This window comes from Mustelus asterias, chromosome 5 (assembly GCF_964213995.1).
Source record: "Mustelus asterias chromosome 5, sMusAst1.hap1.1, whole genome shotgun sequence".
Taxonomy (NCBI): Eukaryota; Metazoa; Chordata; class Chondrichthyes; order Carcharhiniformes; family Triakidae; genus Mustelus; species Mustelus asterias.
The window spans coordinates 116,691,926-116,708,458 of NC_135805.1; the positions used below are offsets into that span (position 1 = coordinate 116,691,926).

Sequence of the window (16,533 nt, forward strand, 5' to 3'; positions counted from 1 at the left end):
GCTTAGCGCTGCCAGAACGATCGGAGCTCTAAACTGTGCATGCGCAGTTTGAAAAAAATTTGAAAAAGCGCGCCCGTGTCGGGAAAGAAAACAAAAAGCAGAGAACGGCTCGGAGCGAAAAGCAGCAGAGAGGGTGTATCTCGGGGGGGGTGGGGGGGGGGGGGGGGGTGCGGGGGGGCAGATGGCTCTCTGGTGGGGGGGGGGGGCAGGGGCGCAACAGTGTTAAATGCATCGCCCATCTCCATCAATATGAAAGAATCGCCCATATCCAGCAGGATGAAGTCATTCCATATTACGATCAGCACTAAAATGCCGCCAATATATATCATTATGAAAATGTCACCCCGACCCATTGACACAAAGTTATCGCCCATTCCCATCAGTGAAACAACATCTCCCACATCCTTTAGAATGAATATTTTTCCATATGTTTCATGATGAAAATTTTGCTCAGATCCATGACTATGAAAACATGGGAAATATTCAAGTTTGAAAAATGATCTTCCATCCATCAGTGTGAAATAGCTCACGTATCCATCAGTCTGAAAATATCTCCCTCATCTATCAGTCTAGAAAATATCTGTCACATCCAAAAACCCCTCTCATCTCCATCAATGTGAAAATAGTGTAGGCATACATGAGCATGGAACGATTTCCCTTGTCACAAATTAAGAAAGCATCTCCCCTATTCGTCAGCACAGAAAATAGCTTCTGCATCCATCCCAACATCTCTCAATCAATCTACATGAAAGATAATATCTAACAAACAGAACAAACATTCCCAGAGCAAGCAACTAGCGCAAAATCTCCAATGGACATAAATATGAAAATCGACCACCAATCACTGTAGTGATGGTGTATCCCTTTACAGGCCCAGCTTGGTCCTTCTCCAGTGTCTCCTCTTGGAGTTGTACCTGATCTTGTTGCCAGTTTTCATGCGGAATTCCACTGTGGAATCGGCCGGTTCTGCTTCATCTTCTTAGCGAGGAATCGCTTGATCCTGAAGGTTTTGTGGGATGGCATGGCCGCACGTCCACTCCGGGAGGAGGGATTTGTTCCTCCGGTGGGGACGAGGGATCGCCCGCAGAGTGCCAGCGGACTCTCCTGCCCCCCACCCAACCAGAGATCCTTCCCCCCCCCCAGTGAGCGATCGGGCCTCCCCCCCCACCACCAGACAACGATCAGCCCTCTCACCCCCCTCCCTCAGAGATAAATCTGACCCGCCTCCTCCCCCCCAAGAGATACATCTGACCCGCCTCCCTCCTCCCCCAGAGATACATCTGACCCGCCTCCTCCTCCCCCAGAGATACATCTGACCCGGCTCCTCCCCCCCCTCCCCTCCCCCAGAGATACATCTGACCCGCCTCCCTCCCCCCCCCCCCCTGCCCCCGCCCCCCCCCCCCCCACACAAGAGGATGATCTGGGTCAGAGAGCCGTTAGAGGCTCTGAACCCGCTCTTCGGAAGCTGCAGCGTCGGCTTCAGACTTTTATTTAGCAGGTCGCTAAAAGCACGGATCCGGAACGGTACACGCGGCAGGAAAGTGGGAAATGATGATAGAGTTGGGCGGGCAGTTCATTAAATTGATTTAAATGCATGCTAATGTATTTAAATCGTTGGTCCGCCCAATTTGGGCGCGCAACGGATCCCCGTCATTCGCGGCTCTCGGTAAAGTGGCGATTTGCTCGGACGCGGGTGCAGATCGCGATAAAGGCCTCACACCCGACTTTACCGCGATTTCGCTCCCGAAAATGGGTGCAAATTGTTGGTAAAATCGGGCCCTTAGTGTTTGCATACGAGGATCTATATACAGCTCGATGCAGCCACACAAGGTGGCCAGCAGGATTAGGGCAAGGCTGAGCACATTTCCCCCCTTTTATTTAAAGGTTTGTACGCTGCATCCCTGTGAAAGCGATCCATCTTCTACCTCTAGATGGTTGAAAATGGCTCAAGTGATCGCCACAGCACAGGAAGTGTGAATGGGCCAACTCTGTGGCAAGTCCAGCAACATCAAGAGTACCTCACATTTGATAACCAGGTTTTTATCTGCAATGGAGAGGGAGCATCACTCCCACATACCCAGTTGTTGTCAAATTATACCTATTCACTCCTTCCAGTTTCTAACGCATGCCTTGATCCCTCTGAACCATATCCACAGCACCTTCAGGCAGTCTGACCTGACAGTGAAGAGGACAAGGAATTAATCAACCCAGTTCCCAAAGAACATAGCCTTACTTTTACCACCAGGGCCAGTTCTGACTGATCACAAATGTTGATCAGCCTGGGCACCGGCAGTGGATCCAAGCAAAGGACAGTGACATTGTTCATGTACAGGGAGGTGCCCCACTGCCCGGTATTGTCACTCCTCTTATGCCCCAATTAGAATCATATAATCCTACAGTGCAGGAGGCGGCCATTTGGCCCATCGAGCCTGCACTGACCACCATCCCACCTAGGCCCTAACCCCAAACTCCATACATTTACCCTAGCTAGCCCCCATGATACTTGGGAGCAATTTTGCATGGGCCCACACATATTTGGACTGAGGGGACCACCCGGAGAAAACCCACACAGACATGGGGAGAACATGCAAACTCCATACAGTCACCCAAGCCAGGAATCGAACCTGGGTCTCTGGCACTGTGAGGCAGCAGTGCTAATCTCTGTAACACTATGCCACCCAGGAAGTTTTCTAATTCCCACCCGTTGATTGAAACTGCACTACTGATGTTTGTATAGAGCAGCTTCATCTTAGCCAAAAGACCTAGATGGTGTTTTAAAACATTGCTTCAAATGAAGCCTCCATGTAACCTTATTGACTTCTATCAAGCGTAGGACCGGATACTACACTTGATCTTAGCCAAAAGGCCAAGAAGCGATTTTTTCCCCCTCTCAGTTCAGCAATCGCAACTTGCTTCACAGTGATGCCTTCATACTCTTCCCAGTTTACTCTGAATTCACAAAGCCTGCTTTGGAAATTATACATTGGAGCGACGTTGACAAGCGTAACATGGGACTATGAAATCCCTGACATTTATGCACCCCTTATATGTCAATCTACATGTGTGCCACAGAATTGCATAGTATAATATTTACAGGGATTGTAGAAATCAGGCTTTCCTCAATAAACTCATGAATTTTGATATATGGTCCAATTTTCTTTTTCAAGTTTCAACTGAATGCCATTCTGCAAACTAAAACCCTAAACCCAAAATTCTCTCTCTGAATTAGCTTACTCTCATCCCATGTCCTTCTATTTTTGTTGAAAATAAACTGCTTTTGCATCTGGATTACCAATTAATTTCATTTATCAAAAACTTTGATCAGGTTTCTTACAGCTCTTCTTCCCATCAAGGTTTTCCCAGTGAAAATAGCTTTACTCTTGCCCGCACTCCTGAGATACTCACACTGGGCAGAGTTCTGTGAGTGGTTGGAAGTTCACTTTGCAGATTGTTCAGAGTTGATCAAAGTTCACTCTTCTCTTTGTATATTTCTAACTGGAGTTCCTGGGTACTGACCAGTAGCAGGGATCCTATGTTGATTTATCTCTTCCAAACATTGTCAAAGCCGTAATACAAAGGTCAGCTAACCTAGCACACATCACAAATCAACCATCTTTCTCTGCCGCAGTACCACATTATCATTTCTGACTGCTGCCCAACACTGTGGCAACACTTTACAAAGTTGGCTCAACTATTACACAATTCTCACTTACAAATCTATCTATGGTTTCCCCCCTGCCCCACTCGTCTAATCCTTTTCCAGCCCTGCATCTCAGCACATCATTTGCTCCCCTGGACTTTAAACTATCACGTGCACCCCCTCAATCCTCTCCTCACTCTAACTGAAGTCACTGTGATCCCGCATTCCTGAACAATCATCCTAAACTTACTACATGCTATAATTAGAGCCATGGTATTCTTTGTGGTCATGATCGAGATTCAAAAGCAGTAATTTGCCTATTGGTGGGGGGATGTCCCTTAGCTGGATTGCATGAGGATTGTTAAATCAATACCCTGCAGGTGGTAAAAATATCGATGAGGACTTCAGCAATGTTCGGGGTGAGACAGACCATGAACAAATCTGAAAACAGGCGATCCCTATGACAGGATAAAGAGTCTGAACCTTATCTTAGGATCATACAAGATGCAGGTATTGCAAATCAGGTTCAAACAGCAGGGGAGGGGATGGAGTTGGGACTTGGCCTTGGAGTTTCTGAAAGGAATTGAGAAGAATTTGTTTGGTCTTTAGAATATTTATCTGAAGAAAGCTCTGGCTTATCCAAAACTCAATCTGGGGCAAGCAGCTGACACTTGAGGGCAAAAGTGGAACTGGGGATCATCATAAAAATGAAAACCGACCCCATGATTGGAATAATACCACAGGAGCAGAAGGTAGATGAAGAATACAGCGAGGAAACCATGAGAACTCGGTACATGGGACGGAATAGAGCAATAAGCAGCTGAAGAACACAAGACCACAATGTGTCAAAGAAGCAATTGCTGTGCAACACGTCAGAACCAACAGCAGAGGAAAGATTTAGGGAAAAGGTTCTACTATAGGGAGCATCAGGAGTTTAAGCTTCATTGACAAGCAGGACTGCAGAGGAATTAATCTCTGGACCAAGGCCTTAGCTGAAAGGACTCAGCCTGTGAATAACACCTTCAATAACTAATAACAAGAGGGAGGGAGTTGCTAGAAATGACTGCAAAATAACACTAAGAGCATGGGAAAGAAATGAAAGGACAGACAAATGGATCGTCAGAGATTAGATAAAGTCAAAGAGCACGAAGGTAAAATAATTACTCAAAAGAATGAGGGGGAAACAAATAACAAAAGACTGTTGGTACAGAAATGTATGCAGTATTCAAAACAAAACGCATGAATGGAGGCAATAATTTTAAGAGGATCCAGATAAACTCGGGATGACTGAAACATAGCTATATGGAGAACAGGATTAGAAACTAAATATTGCAGAATATATAGAATATACACAGGATAGAGAGTTGATGCAGACTTGATGGACTGAATGGCCTCTTCTACACTTAGGGACTCTGATTCTTTATCGCATTGAGGAAGGGAAGGTAAAGTCAGAGTAGCTAGATTAGCTCAGCATAAAGGCAGTAGAATAAAAAGAATGTAACTAGCAGTAAGATAGATACAGAATCTATAGGCTTGAGTTTAAAAAATGAGAGATTCATCATCCTAATCAGTGTATACAATAGACCACGATGGAAATTGGAGGAAGAAAGAAGTAGGCATATCCATGCAATGAATTGCATGAATAGAATAATCAGAGGAAATATCAATTATCCCCAACTAAAATGACAAGAAGTTGTAAAAGGCAAAAAAAAGATGTCCAGGAGGAAAATATTCTCTGCTCAATCTTATAATAGGTAATAAACCGGATCAGACAGAAGGAAGGAGGAGAGTACCTTAATCCTGATGACCATAACAAACTTAGGTTCAAAATTAAGATCAAGAGTGGCACAAATAGGTGGTACATTGGAAAAGAACAATTTCTGATGAAAGCATAGGGTCAACTGGAGAAGTTAAACACACAGAAAAATCTTGAAAACAAAGACAGAAATGCAGTGGGAATTCTTTAAAAAGGCAATCAATGGAGTTCAAAAGAAATATATCCCACTAAAAGCCAAAAATTAGCAACCTAATTACGGGACACCATACAGGAATAATAAAGGAAAAATTGAATCTAAAGAATAAAACAAGGTGCACAAATATAAGAGAATTTCCAATTAACTCAATTGGGAAATTTCTTTACTGTGGTTAGAATGTGTAGCATGATATTACAAGTACATTAGGGACAGGAGTAGGCCATTCAGCTCCTCAATCCTGTTCTGCTACTCAGAGACCATGGATGATCTATGACCTAACTATATATTCAACTTTTCCCCATAATGTCTTTAGTTCACACAAATCCACGATTTCTAGGCTGCGTCTACACAGACTAGCTGGACCGAATGGCCTATTCCTATGCTGTATATTCTGTACAAAAGATTTATCTTCCCACTTTTCAAAAGCATTAAAATTGCCCTCTTAATTAGGCCATGCCTTGGGTTCTTGCTTCTGATTTTGTCCCCTCTCTTTTTTACAAAGCACTTTTGAATACCTTGCTTCAGTTAATTGTGCAGGTAGTGGTGTCATGTCGGTTACTTTCAAAGGATGTATAAAGTGCTGATTGAAAACTCACATCAAATCTGAAATGTTGAAAACATTTGTAAGGAATCAGAGTTCTTGGTGCTCTGCAAGATTCAATGATAATGCCAAACATAAGGGCAGCCACTTTTTCTTTTATCAACATCCTTTTACTATCCAACATATATTCATAGTCTTCAAAAAAAAATCAATAATTTTCTTTCTGAAATACAATGGCATTGCCAGCAATCAATTCATAGCATTTCCCAGGTCCTAGCACTATGCATGTTCCTTACACCAATTGATCTCAAAACAGATCCTTCCCCAATGCAACCCAGCATTGCTTTTCCAAAAAGGAAGTGTAACATCCTCAGAAGCCAGTGGATTAATGATAACCTCAAGTGCAGAGGAGCCAATTTCAGTAACCATGTTGAGTTAATTAACTGCTTGCCCCAGTTTTTTTAAGCATTCATTGATTGGGTTAGCAAACTAACCAAGCACAAAGCTCAGTAATGTACCAGGCTTGTATTCTCAATACCTTTTACAGTAGCAAAGCATGGACAAGAAAAGTGATTGAACACCTCCCACCTCAGTTGTAGGGAGGCAGGCAGCATGTGCCTGAGCCCTAGAGAGGGGCGATGTGCCTGGGTGCACAAGAGAGCATGGGGAGGGTGCCCAAGCGGGCCTTGTAGCTGGCAAATGTATTTGTGGCTGCGTGCCTCTTAATTGCTAATAAATGCATAGATAGAGCGAGTGTTTACATTTGATTTCTACATTTGGACCTATTCCATTGCAAAAAAGGGGCATCAAGATTATGAGAATGCTTGGGGTACCTCGATGCACTTGGGAAGTCACTTGGGGTTCTGCACCTCAAAAAATCCTGGTTAGGTTTCTTCGATACACGGGACAAAAGCACACAACAACTTTGACCTAATAAAATGTCCTAAAGGCCTTCACATCACAACCAAGTCACATAAGGAGACATTAGATCAGATGAAAGATTTTAAGCAGAGACTATAAGGAGGAAAGAGAGGTAGAGGCACGGAGACATGTGCAGTGAGGGATCCATGGATGAACGATGACACAAGGGAACAACTGAAAGGGTGGCAAAAGACAAATTAGGTACATAGACAATTGAGGAGTGCATGGTAAGAGAATGCGAAGAGATTAGGAGAGAAGCCAAAAATCAATCAGGAAGGCAAAGATAATCTATGAAACTAAATTAGCAAGGAACATAAAATAGTAAAATGTTTTACAGTGCATCAATTAAAAAAGGAAGGCTGTAATGGGAATAGGATAATTAAGTGATAGGCAGGATAATGTAGTACCACAGGTAACGATATGGCAGAAATATTAAACAATATTTCATTTTGGTATTTATCCAGGGAGATAGAACAGGTTGATGAAATTGAATGTTGAGGTGAGCAGTGAGATAAATGATCTTAAATTTAAAAAAATATATATGAACTAAAACTCAGAATAACACCTCTGCTTCTGTCTGTACAGATGTTGTCTGGCTGACTGAACATCTCCAATTTGTTTCTATTTCAGTTTTGAGAATTTATTGTATTTTGTTTTTGTAAATGAATGCTGAGCTGTAGAGTCAGAAATCCTGTTCGAATTGCAGAGTGCTTTGATCAGCCCGCAACTTGAATACAGCGTCCAATTTTGATTAATGAGAATGGGAACGGAGTCATAGCATCGGAAGTTTGATTTTGAGGCAAGATTTTAAGCAGTTTAGGCTTTTCAGCTTTTCAAAGGAAGTGACTGAACTTATTGGAAATACACAAGGTAGTAAATCGTATATTGTTAATGATTCTGAAACTACATCTCAAAATAAGATGCAACAGCAGGGTAAAGATACACAAGCTACATATTATGTAGAATATGCAATCATAAGAAAACTGTCCATTCTGACATTTATTTTCTACTCAAGCCTCTTCCTTTGCTTCCTCATCCAACTCTATCAGCAAGCCCTCAATTCCTTTCTCCCTCTTATGGCCTTACTTGAGCTGTAAAAATGCCTAATTGGATGATGAGATGCTGCTACTCCGGAGCATTGCAGCCAGCCAAGGATGAACATGTGGACATGAGAGCAAGGTTTTGAGTTAAAATGGCAAACAATAGGAAGGTTGAGGGTCATGCTTATGGGCTGAGCAAAGATGTTCTGCAAAGTGGTCACCCAGTGTGCAATGAGTCACCACAATGTGACCTCTTTGTGACTTTTCTTAATGAGAGGAGGGGGCTGAAGGGTGGATCAGTAAATTTGCCGATGACACCAAGATTGGTGGAGTAGTGGATGAGGTGGAGGGCTGTTGTAGGCTGCACAGAGACATAGATAGGATGCAAAGCTGGGCTGAAAAATGGCAAATGGAGTTTAACCCTGATAAATGTGAGGTGATTCATTTTGGTAGGACTAATTTAAATGTGGATTACAGGGTCAAAGGTAGGGTTCTGAAGACTGTGGAGGAACAGAGAGATCTTGGGGTCCATATCCACAGATCTCTAAAGGTTGCCACTCAAGTGGATAGAGCTGTGAAGAAGGCCTATAGTGTATTAGCTTTTATTAACAGGGGGTTGGAGTTTAAGAGCTGTGGGGTTATGCTGCAACTGTACAGGACCTTGGTGAGACCATATTTGGAATATTGTGTGCAGTTCTGGTCACCTCACTATAAGAAGGATGTGGAAGCGCTGGAAAGAGTTCAGAGGAGATTTACCAGGATGCTGCCTGGTTTGGAGGGTAGGTCTTATGAGGAAAGGTTGAGGGAGCTAGGGCTGTTCTCTCTGGAGCGGAGGAGGCTGAGGGGAGACTTAATAGAGGTTTATAAAATGATGAAGGGGATAGAGTGAACGTTCAAAGACTATTTCCTCGGGTGGATGGAGCTATTACAAGGGGGCATAACTATAGGGTTCGTGGTGGGAGATATAGGAAGGATATCAGAGGTAGGTTCTTTACGCAGAGAGTGGTTGGGGTGTGGAATGGACTGCCTGCAGTGATAGTGGAGTCAGACACTTTAGAAACATTTAAGCGGTTATTGGATAGGCACATGGAGCACACCAGGGTGATAGGGAGTGGGATAGCTTGATCTTGGTTTCAGATAAAGCTCGGCACAACATCGTGGGCGGAAGGGCCTGTTCTGTGCTGTACTGTTCTATGTTCTAATGTAGAGATTGCATTGGCAAATTTAAGAATGTGCAAGTGAAACACTGCTCAACCTGAAAGTTGGTGGCCTTGAATGCTTAGGAGGGAGGAGGTAAAGGGGCAAGTATTGCAATCACAAAGTGCAAGGGAAAGGTGCCCTGAGAAGGGGATGAGTTGGGCATGATGGAGGAATAGATCAGGGTATCGAGGGGAAAGCAGTCCCTGCGGAATGATGACAGGAGGGGGCAAGGAGAAGATATGTTTCATCATGGCACCATGTTGGACTGATAGTGTAATGGTGGAGAATGATCTTTAAATGTGGAGGCTGGTAGAGCGGAAAGTGCGAGCAAGTGGACCCTATCATAGTTCTGGGAGGGAGGGGAAGGAGGACACAGAATCTATCTACCTGACTTAAAAATATTCATTGACCCTGCTTCTACCGCCTTCGGAGAGAGTGCTTCAAAATCACACAACCTTCTGGGCATCTGGACAAATACAGGAATAGGATGGGAATAGAGGGATATGGTCCCCGGAAGGGTAGGGGGATTTAGTTCACATGGGCAGCATGGTCGGTGCAGGCTTGGAGAGCCGAAAGGGCTGTTCCCATGCTGTAATTTTCTTCATTCTTCAGAGAAAAAAAATTCTCATTTCTGTTCCATAATTAAAACAGTGCCCCGAGTTCTGGACTCATCCACAACAGGAAACATCCATTCCACATTCACCTTGTCAAGACCATTCAGGATCTTGTATACGTCAATCAAGTTGCCCTTCATTCTTCTAAACACTAGTGGAAACAAGCCCAGTCTGTCCAACCTATCGTCATAAGACATCCTGCTGATCCCAGGTACCAGTCTCGTAACCCTCTTCTGAACCACTCCCAACACATTTACATCCTTCCTGAAATAAGACCAAATCTGCACACACTATTCAAAATGTGGTCTCACCAATGCCCTTCATACATGATTCCTAACACTCTTGCTTTTATGTTCAATTTCTCTCATGATAGAATTCCATTAGCCTTCTTGATTAACTTTGTGACTCATGCACGACAACACCTCGATCCCTCTGCACTTCCAAATGTGGGTGGCACGTTGGTTAGCACTGCTGCCTCATTGTATCAGGAACCCAGGTTCGATTCCAGGCTTGGGTCACTGTCTGTGCGGAGTCTTACCTTCTCCCTGTGTCTGGGTTTCCTCCGGGTGCTCTGGTATCCTCCCACAGTAAGAGTTTTAACAGCACCAGGTTAAAGTCCAACAGGTTTATTTGGTAGCAAACACCATTAGCTTTCGGAGCGCTGGTGTTTGGTGTTTGCTACCAAATAAACCTGTTGGACTTTAACCTGGTGTTGTTAAAACTCTTACTGTGTTCACCCCAGTCCAACGCCGGCATCTCCACATCATCCTCCCACAGACCAAGAGACGTGCTGGTTAGGTGCATTTGCCATGCTAAATTCTCCCTCAGTATACCTGAACAGGTGCCGGAGTGTGGCGACTCGGAGATTTTCACAATAACTACATTGCAGATTTAATGTGACACTAATAAATAAACTTAAATTCTGCAGTTGTTCTCCATTTAAGTAACACCCAGCTTTTTCTTCCTGTCAAAGTGAACAATTTCACATTTTCTCACATTATAAACCATCTCTCAAGTTTTTGACCACTCAATCAACCTATCTGTATCCGTTTACAAACTCATCATGTCTTCTTCACAACATACTTTCTGACCTATCTTTTGTGTTGCCTGCAAATTTAGCTACCATGCCTTCACTCCCCTCATCTAAATCATTGATGTAATTTGTAAAAGGTTGAGGGCCCGGCACAGACCCCTGTGCGATTCGACTTGTCATATCCCGCCAAGCAAAGATCCATTTATGCATACTCTAGCCATTGGAGCAAAATAGATAGCCTCAAGGATTATGATACAAGGCTTTATAGCAATGGAATAATATGAACTCATAGTTGTTTCCTATGCTGCCTTGGTCTTCAGGAATGGGATCCATTTATTTTTCCACACAGGGGAAAATGCCTAATTTGGCAACAGGCTATTGTTAAACTTTCAGAGGCAAACTTACTCATGCAGCATGGAACTCAGTATGCAAAATCTTGGAAGTCATGAGGTCAAAGGGAAGAGTAAGATTCAAGGCAATCTATAGATCCATTGTAAAATCTCAGACTCTTCTTTGATTGCCTGACTTTGCTACGTAACTTGGGTGATAATGGGAGAAAATTGTTTTCTTACTCTGCAGCTAGATGGCAACATTTTCCAATTATTTAAAAGAACAATGTGTATTACTTTCAGAGATTTAAAAATCTACTGCTTGACTACATATTTATAACCAGATAATGAAGCAAATTAGATAATTGTGAGATTCCAGATGTAACTAATTTTATCTATAAATTGAATTAGACATAGGAACATAAATACTTGTTCAGTCTCGTTAATAGCAAAGATAAAGAACCCAAACAGATGGCTATATTATACTTTAATCATTTAAAATTTATTTAAGCAACATGTGTACACAAATTATAATGCTTAAAAATGCTGTAAAAGAAAACATTAAAACCAATACGCATGCAAGGATATGGTACTGTGATAAATGTTGTAAACATACTGTCTATTAAAACAAATGTGCTTTTAAAAATTGATCAGAATAAACTGACCTGCAATAAAGGTGATCTTTATTTCATTACTTATAAGAAACTATGATTAATCACATTGGCATTGCACCATTTGAATTGTCCTGAAAATGTGTAAAAACATTGATAATACTTTCCATTAGCTCACTGTTGTGCTCTTGGGGAAAGAAATTCAGGATATGTAATCATGCCAGTGATAACACCTAAAATTATTATAAATATTTGTCTGAATTGTGTTTGAGGTAAGTAAAATTAAGAGTGGGTGTAATTATTCAGCTTTCATAAGCACTATTCCAACAGCAGGTGCACTCAAATAGTACACTTAGGAATTATAAACTTTGAGCAAGATTAAAAACTTTGGATTTGTACACTTGGAGTGGGCTTTACTGTACATACTGTATGTAGAAAAACAAAACCATTTGAGAAATCACAAGGGAAGATTTAATCTAGCTGTCTTGACCCACTAGAGGGAGTATTGTCTTTTCCATAAGCAAATCCAGTTGCAAGTTATAATTGTGATGCATTTCTAATATGCCTGTATTAAGACTGTCATTAGTACCATTGCTGAGAATGAACCAACCAGTCAGCAACAGGCAAAAGGCACATGCTTTCTGTAAATACAGTAAACGGCACATAAAGGCATCACAAAGTTAAGAAAACAGTTCACAATCACTAAGCAACTCAATGATTAAACAGACAAGCAGTAGATTCTTAATCATTTATCCACACAAAGGTCAACATGTAGTGTAACCCACTTCATTTCCCAGTGCTTTAACTTCATTGTTTTGTATATCAGATGATGGTACTCAAGTTGACGTATGAATACAACTGATGACAACAAATGGTTTCAGTCCAACAACTTGACCATTTATGTACACTTAGTACGTACACACATCATCTGAAATGCTGCAGTAATTATATATTTTTTTAAAATCACTGTTAGTTCACAAAACTAAGCAATCAGCAACTAAAATTTAGCATTTTACCCATCTTTCACAGCCACACTTATAATTGCATTTTTCTTCTGCACCCTGCGCCCCCCCCCCCCCCCCCCCCAACCCAACCACCACCCTCAACAGGTAAACCATGCTTTAAAGCAATTTCATTGTACTGGAAATATTTTTGGAAGTTTGATTGTAAGTGATACTACACTTAGCTAGAGCAATGTAAAGGACCACGAACCACTGATTTGCCCTCTTTCACCATTCAGAGAACCAATGCTATAAGATGATTCTAACAACATCCTTAATTCAGAACAAAATACAATGATACCTTCTGAAAATAATTAAAAACCTTTTCATGTAACAAACAGCATTAAGTAGCAGACTCCATGTAAACAAGTACTGCAACACATCAGTTTTTGTTCCTCGAAACAGTACAGCTTGTAGCTACATGTAGCATCAAATCAAGCACTTTTTCAGTTCTCAATAGGATTTAACCCCACACCATTTGAATTCTTTAAACAGCCTACAATAATTTGTTCTTCAACTGCACAGAAATACATCAGGGCTCTAAAACTACATTGAGCAGGTAAACTATTGCCACTGAAGTACAGCCATACTAAACAGATACATTACTGGAATATGTTCATTTCAGTCATTAAGGCAAATGTTTTTCATTAGAATATAAAATTTCTTGAACTGCAATTTTGAAATCCCATTTTACAGGTAACTTCCAAAAAAATGCTATACAAGCAATTACATTAGGATTATTCTAAATAATTAGAACTTGCATCAAAGAATGGAGTTCTAGGGTCGAACATTAACCCATAACCAGCCCACTAATGTTCCGTAAATCCATGTCTTCATATAAATCTTCCTTCCAGATTCTGTCAGCAGCATGGGGACTGTCAGACCACCAAGGAAGAGCAGGGATGGAAGAGTCCTCATAAGGCTCAACTGTGATCTGCAGCCTTCTCCAGGAAATTTGTATCGTTTCTGCTCATCTTCTGCCTCATAAAATTCTGTTAGCAACCTGTCAAACAGGGGTGGAAAACAACAGCAATGGGAACTTCAGGTCACGCAAATATGAAAGCAATTAAATCAGGCTTACAATATCCAACAGCTTTATTTCATATTTCTTAAAGTTAGAAACTGGAATTCAGCAATGGCTGTAATGAAAGATCTAGTCAAAAAGCATTACTTGCAAAATATGCTCATAATGTCACATGGTAGCTTTCAAACTTCACTCCCATTATAAATTCCTAATATCTGAAATTGTTAAAATTGTAATCTAGATCAAACCTGAGCGCAAAATGAATCTATCACAGTTAGGAACTAGGACAGTGCTCACTTATAAACTTTGATTTTTCTGGATAGCAAATCTCTATTACCGTAAAAACAATTTGAAAAAGTAAATGACGATAAGAGTGAATGCAAGCAAGCTTTTTCCGCTGAGCCTAGGGGAGAAAAAAACCAGAGGGCGTGGGTTAAGGGTGAAAGGAGAAAAGTTTAAAGGGAATATTAGGGGGGGGCTTCTTCACGCAGAGAGTGGTGGGTGTGTGGAATGAGCTGCCGGATAAAGTGGTAAATGCGGGGTCACTTTTAACATTTAAGAAAAACTTGGACGGGTTCATGGATGAGAGGGGTGTGGAGGGATATGGTCCAAGTGCAGGTCAGTGGGACGAGGCATAAAATGGTTCGGCACAGACAAGAAGGGTCAAAAGGCCTGTTTCTGAGCTGTAATTTTCTATGGTTCTATGGTTGATAAAATTTAAACATACTGACTTCCCACCTACTTTGGTGTAGTTGCACCAATAAGAATCACTGAACGTTGTTTAGCCTTCAATGTTACATATGCTGCAAAAAGAGAAAACATATAGCAAGTGTGTGTAAAGAGGACTTCTCCATTTCAGTGCATTGGAGGAGATCCTGTCTGCTTGAAGGGAGTCTAGGGCCCAATGCCCCATCAGGGACAGAAATAAATATCTTATATGGCTCAACACAGTAGCTGCCGGAAGGATGCTTCCCTTGGCTAGTGTGTCTAGAAAGCGGGGCAACAGTCTCAAAACAGGAGGCTATTTAGGACTGAGATGAGAAGGAATGTCTTTAGTCAGAGCGTGGTGTATCTTTGAATCCCAGCGTGTTGTGGAGGCTCAGCCATGGAGTATATTCAAGACAGAGATTGATAGATTTCTGGATATGAAAGATATCAAGGTTTATGGAGATAGTGCAGGAAAATAGCATTAAAGTCGAAAATCAGCCATGGATGTAATTGAATAGTGGAGCAAGCTTGAGGGGCTGAATGGCCTCCTCCTATGTCCCTAAATGGGGACAGGGGACAAGTGTAAGAACACAGAAAGCAGGCTAAAGGATAGTTTTTCCTTTGCATCGAAATGGGTATCACAGGGGAAGCCAGCATTTGTTGCCCATCTCCAACTACTCTTGAACCAAATGGCTCGAGGCGACTTTAGAGTCAACCATATTGTTTTGGCTTTAGAGTAGCGCATCAAAGATGATGGATTTCCTTTTCCTAAATGGAAATCAGTGAATCAGATGGTAGCTTTGTGGTCACCATTACTGAAACTACTTTTCAATTCCAGCCACTCCATCTGACGAAGGAGCAGCGCTCCGAAAGCTTATGGTATTTGCTACCAAATAAACCTATTGGACTTTAACCTGGTGTTGTGAGACTTCTTACTGTGTTCACCCCAGTCCAACACCGGCATCTCCACATCATGGTATTAAATAGAGCAGGGAATACTTTTGTTCATCCTCCTAATATTTCTTTTTAGAGTAAGTAATTATAGCACAAGCAGTCAAAGCAGCAATCAGATTTTTTCTCCCTAAATTGTTGGGAGTTTCCTTTTAACAGAAGAGCTATTATTGGTGCCTATTCGGAGTTTTCATTTCACTTGAAGAAGCATGATGCACAAAATGACCAAAATAGTGTTAAAGCTAAGACAAATGCTTAAACTTCCAAAAAGAAAGCTACTCTGAAAATAAACTAGTACCCCATGTGGATGCCATGGAAATCTAATTATTACGTACATTTTACATATAGTATACAGCACAGAACAGGTCATTCAGCCCAACGAGTCGATGCTGGTGCTTACATTCCAAAGAAATTCTTCTCAACCCTCTTAATCTAACTCCAACTACATACAATCTGAGCTCTGAAGAAGGGTCACCCAGACTGCAAACACTAGCTCTCTTCTCTCTCCAAAGATGCTGACAGACCTGCAGTGATTTTCCAGCATTCTGTTTTTGTATCAGATTCCAGCATCCGCAGTAATTTCCTTTAATATACATACAATTGCTGGTCTTTTCTTTCTCATTTTGCTTATTGAGCTTGTGATTAAATGTGTCAGTGCTTATTATGTTGCTCTGGGTTACAGTATATCTGCACTTTAGATAGAACTGAAACAGCACAATTCAGTTGAAAGATGTTCATTTTATTGTGAAGATTAAATATGCCGAATAAAATTTGAGAATTGATGATGATCATTTTGGCTACAACAGTATTGTTCACTTCACAAGATAAAATTATATAAAGATGTTTGGCAGGTATTTGGATTTAGATTTTGCAGGAAACTTGGTCTGGTTAGGCCATTGTCACTATATTCAGATAGGATAAATAAATAAATATGTCAGAACTGCTTA

At 41.6% G+C, this 16,533-nt stretch overlaps 1 protein-coding gene and 1 pseudogene across 1 annotated transcript in view; both read right to left on the reverse strand.

Moving 5' to 3' along the window:
- Positions 1-2,703: 2,703 nt before the first annotated feature.
- LOC144494486 (U2 spliceosomal RNA) lies at positions 2,704-2,878 on the reverse strand (annotated as a pseudogene).
- Positions 2,879-11,761: 8,883 nt separating this feature from the next.
- agpat5 (1-acylglycerol-3-phosphate O-acyltransferase 5 (lysophosphatidic acid acyltransferase, epsilon)) overlaps positions 11,762-16,533 on the reverse strand; it is a 115,015-nt gene continuing 110,243 nt past the window's right edge. Inside the window, exon 8 of the mRNA XM_078213239.1 lies at positions 11,762-13,906. Coding sequence (XP_078069365.1) covers positions 13,681-13,906 — 226 coding nt within the window. The 3' untranslated portion in view covers positions 11,762-13,680. The remainder of the gene's footprint in view (positions 13,907-16,533) is intronic.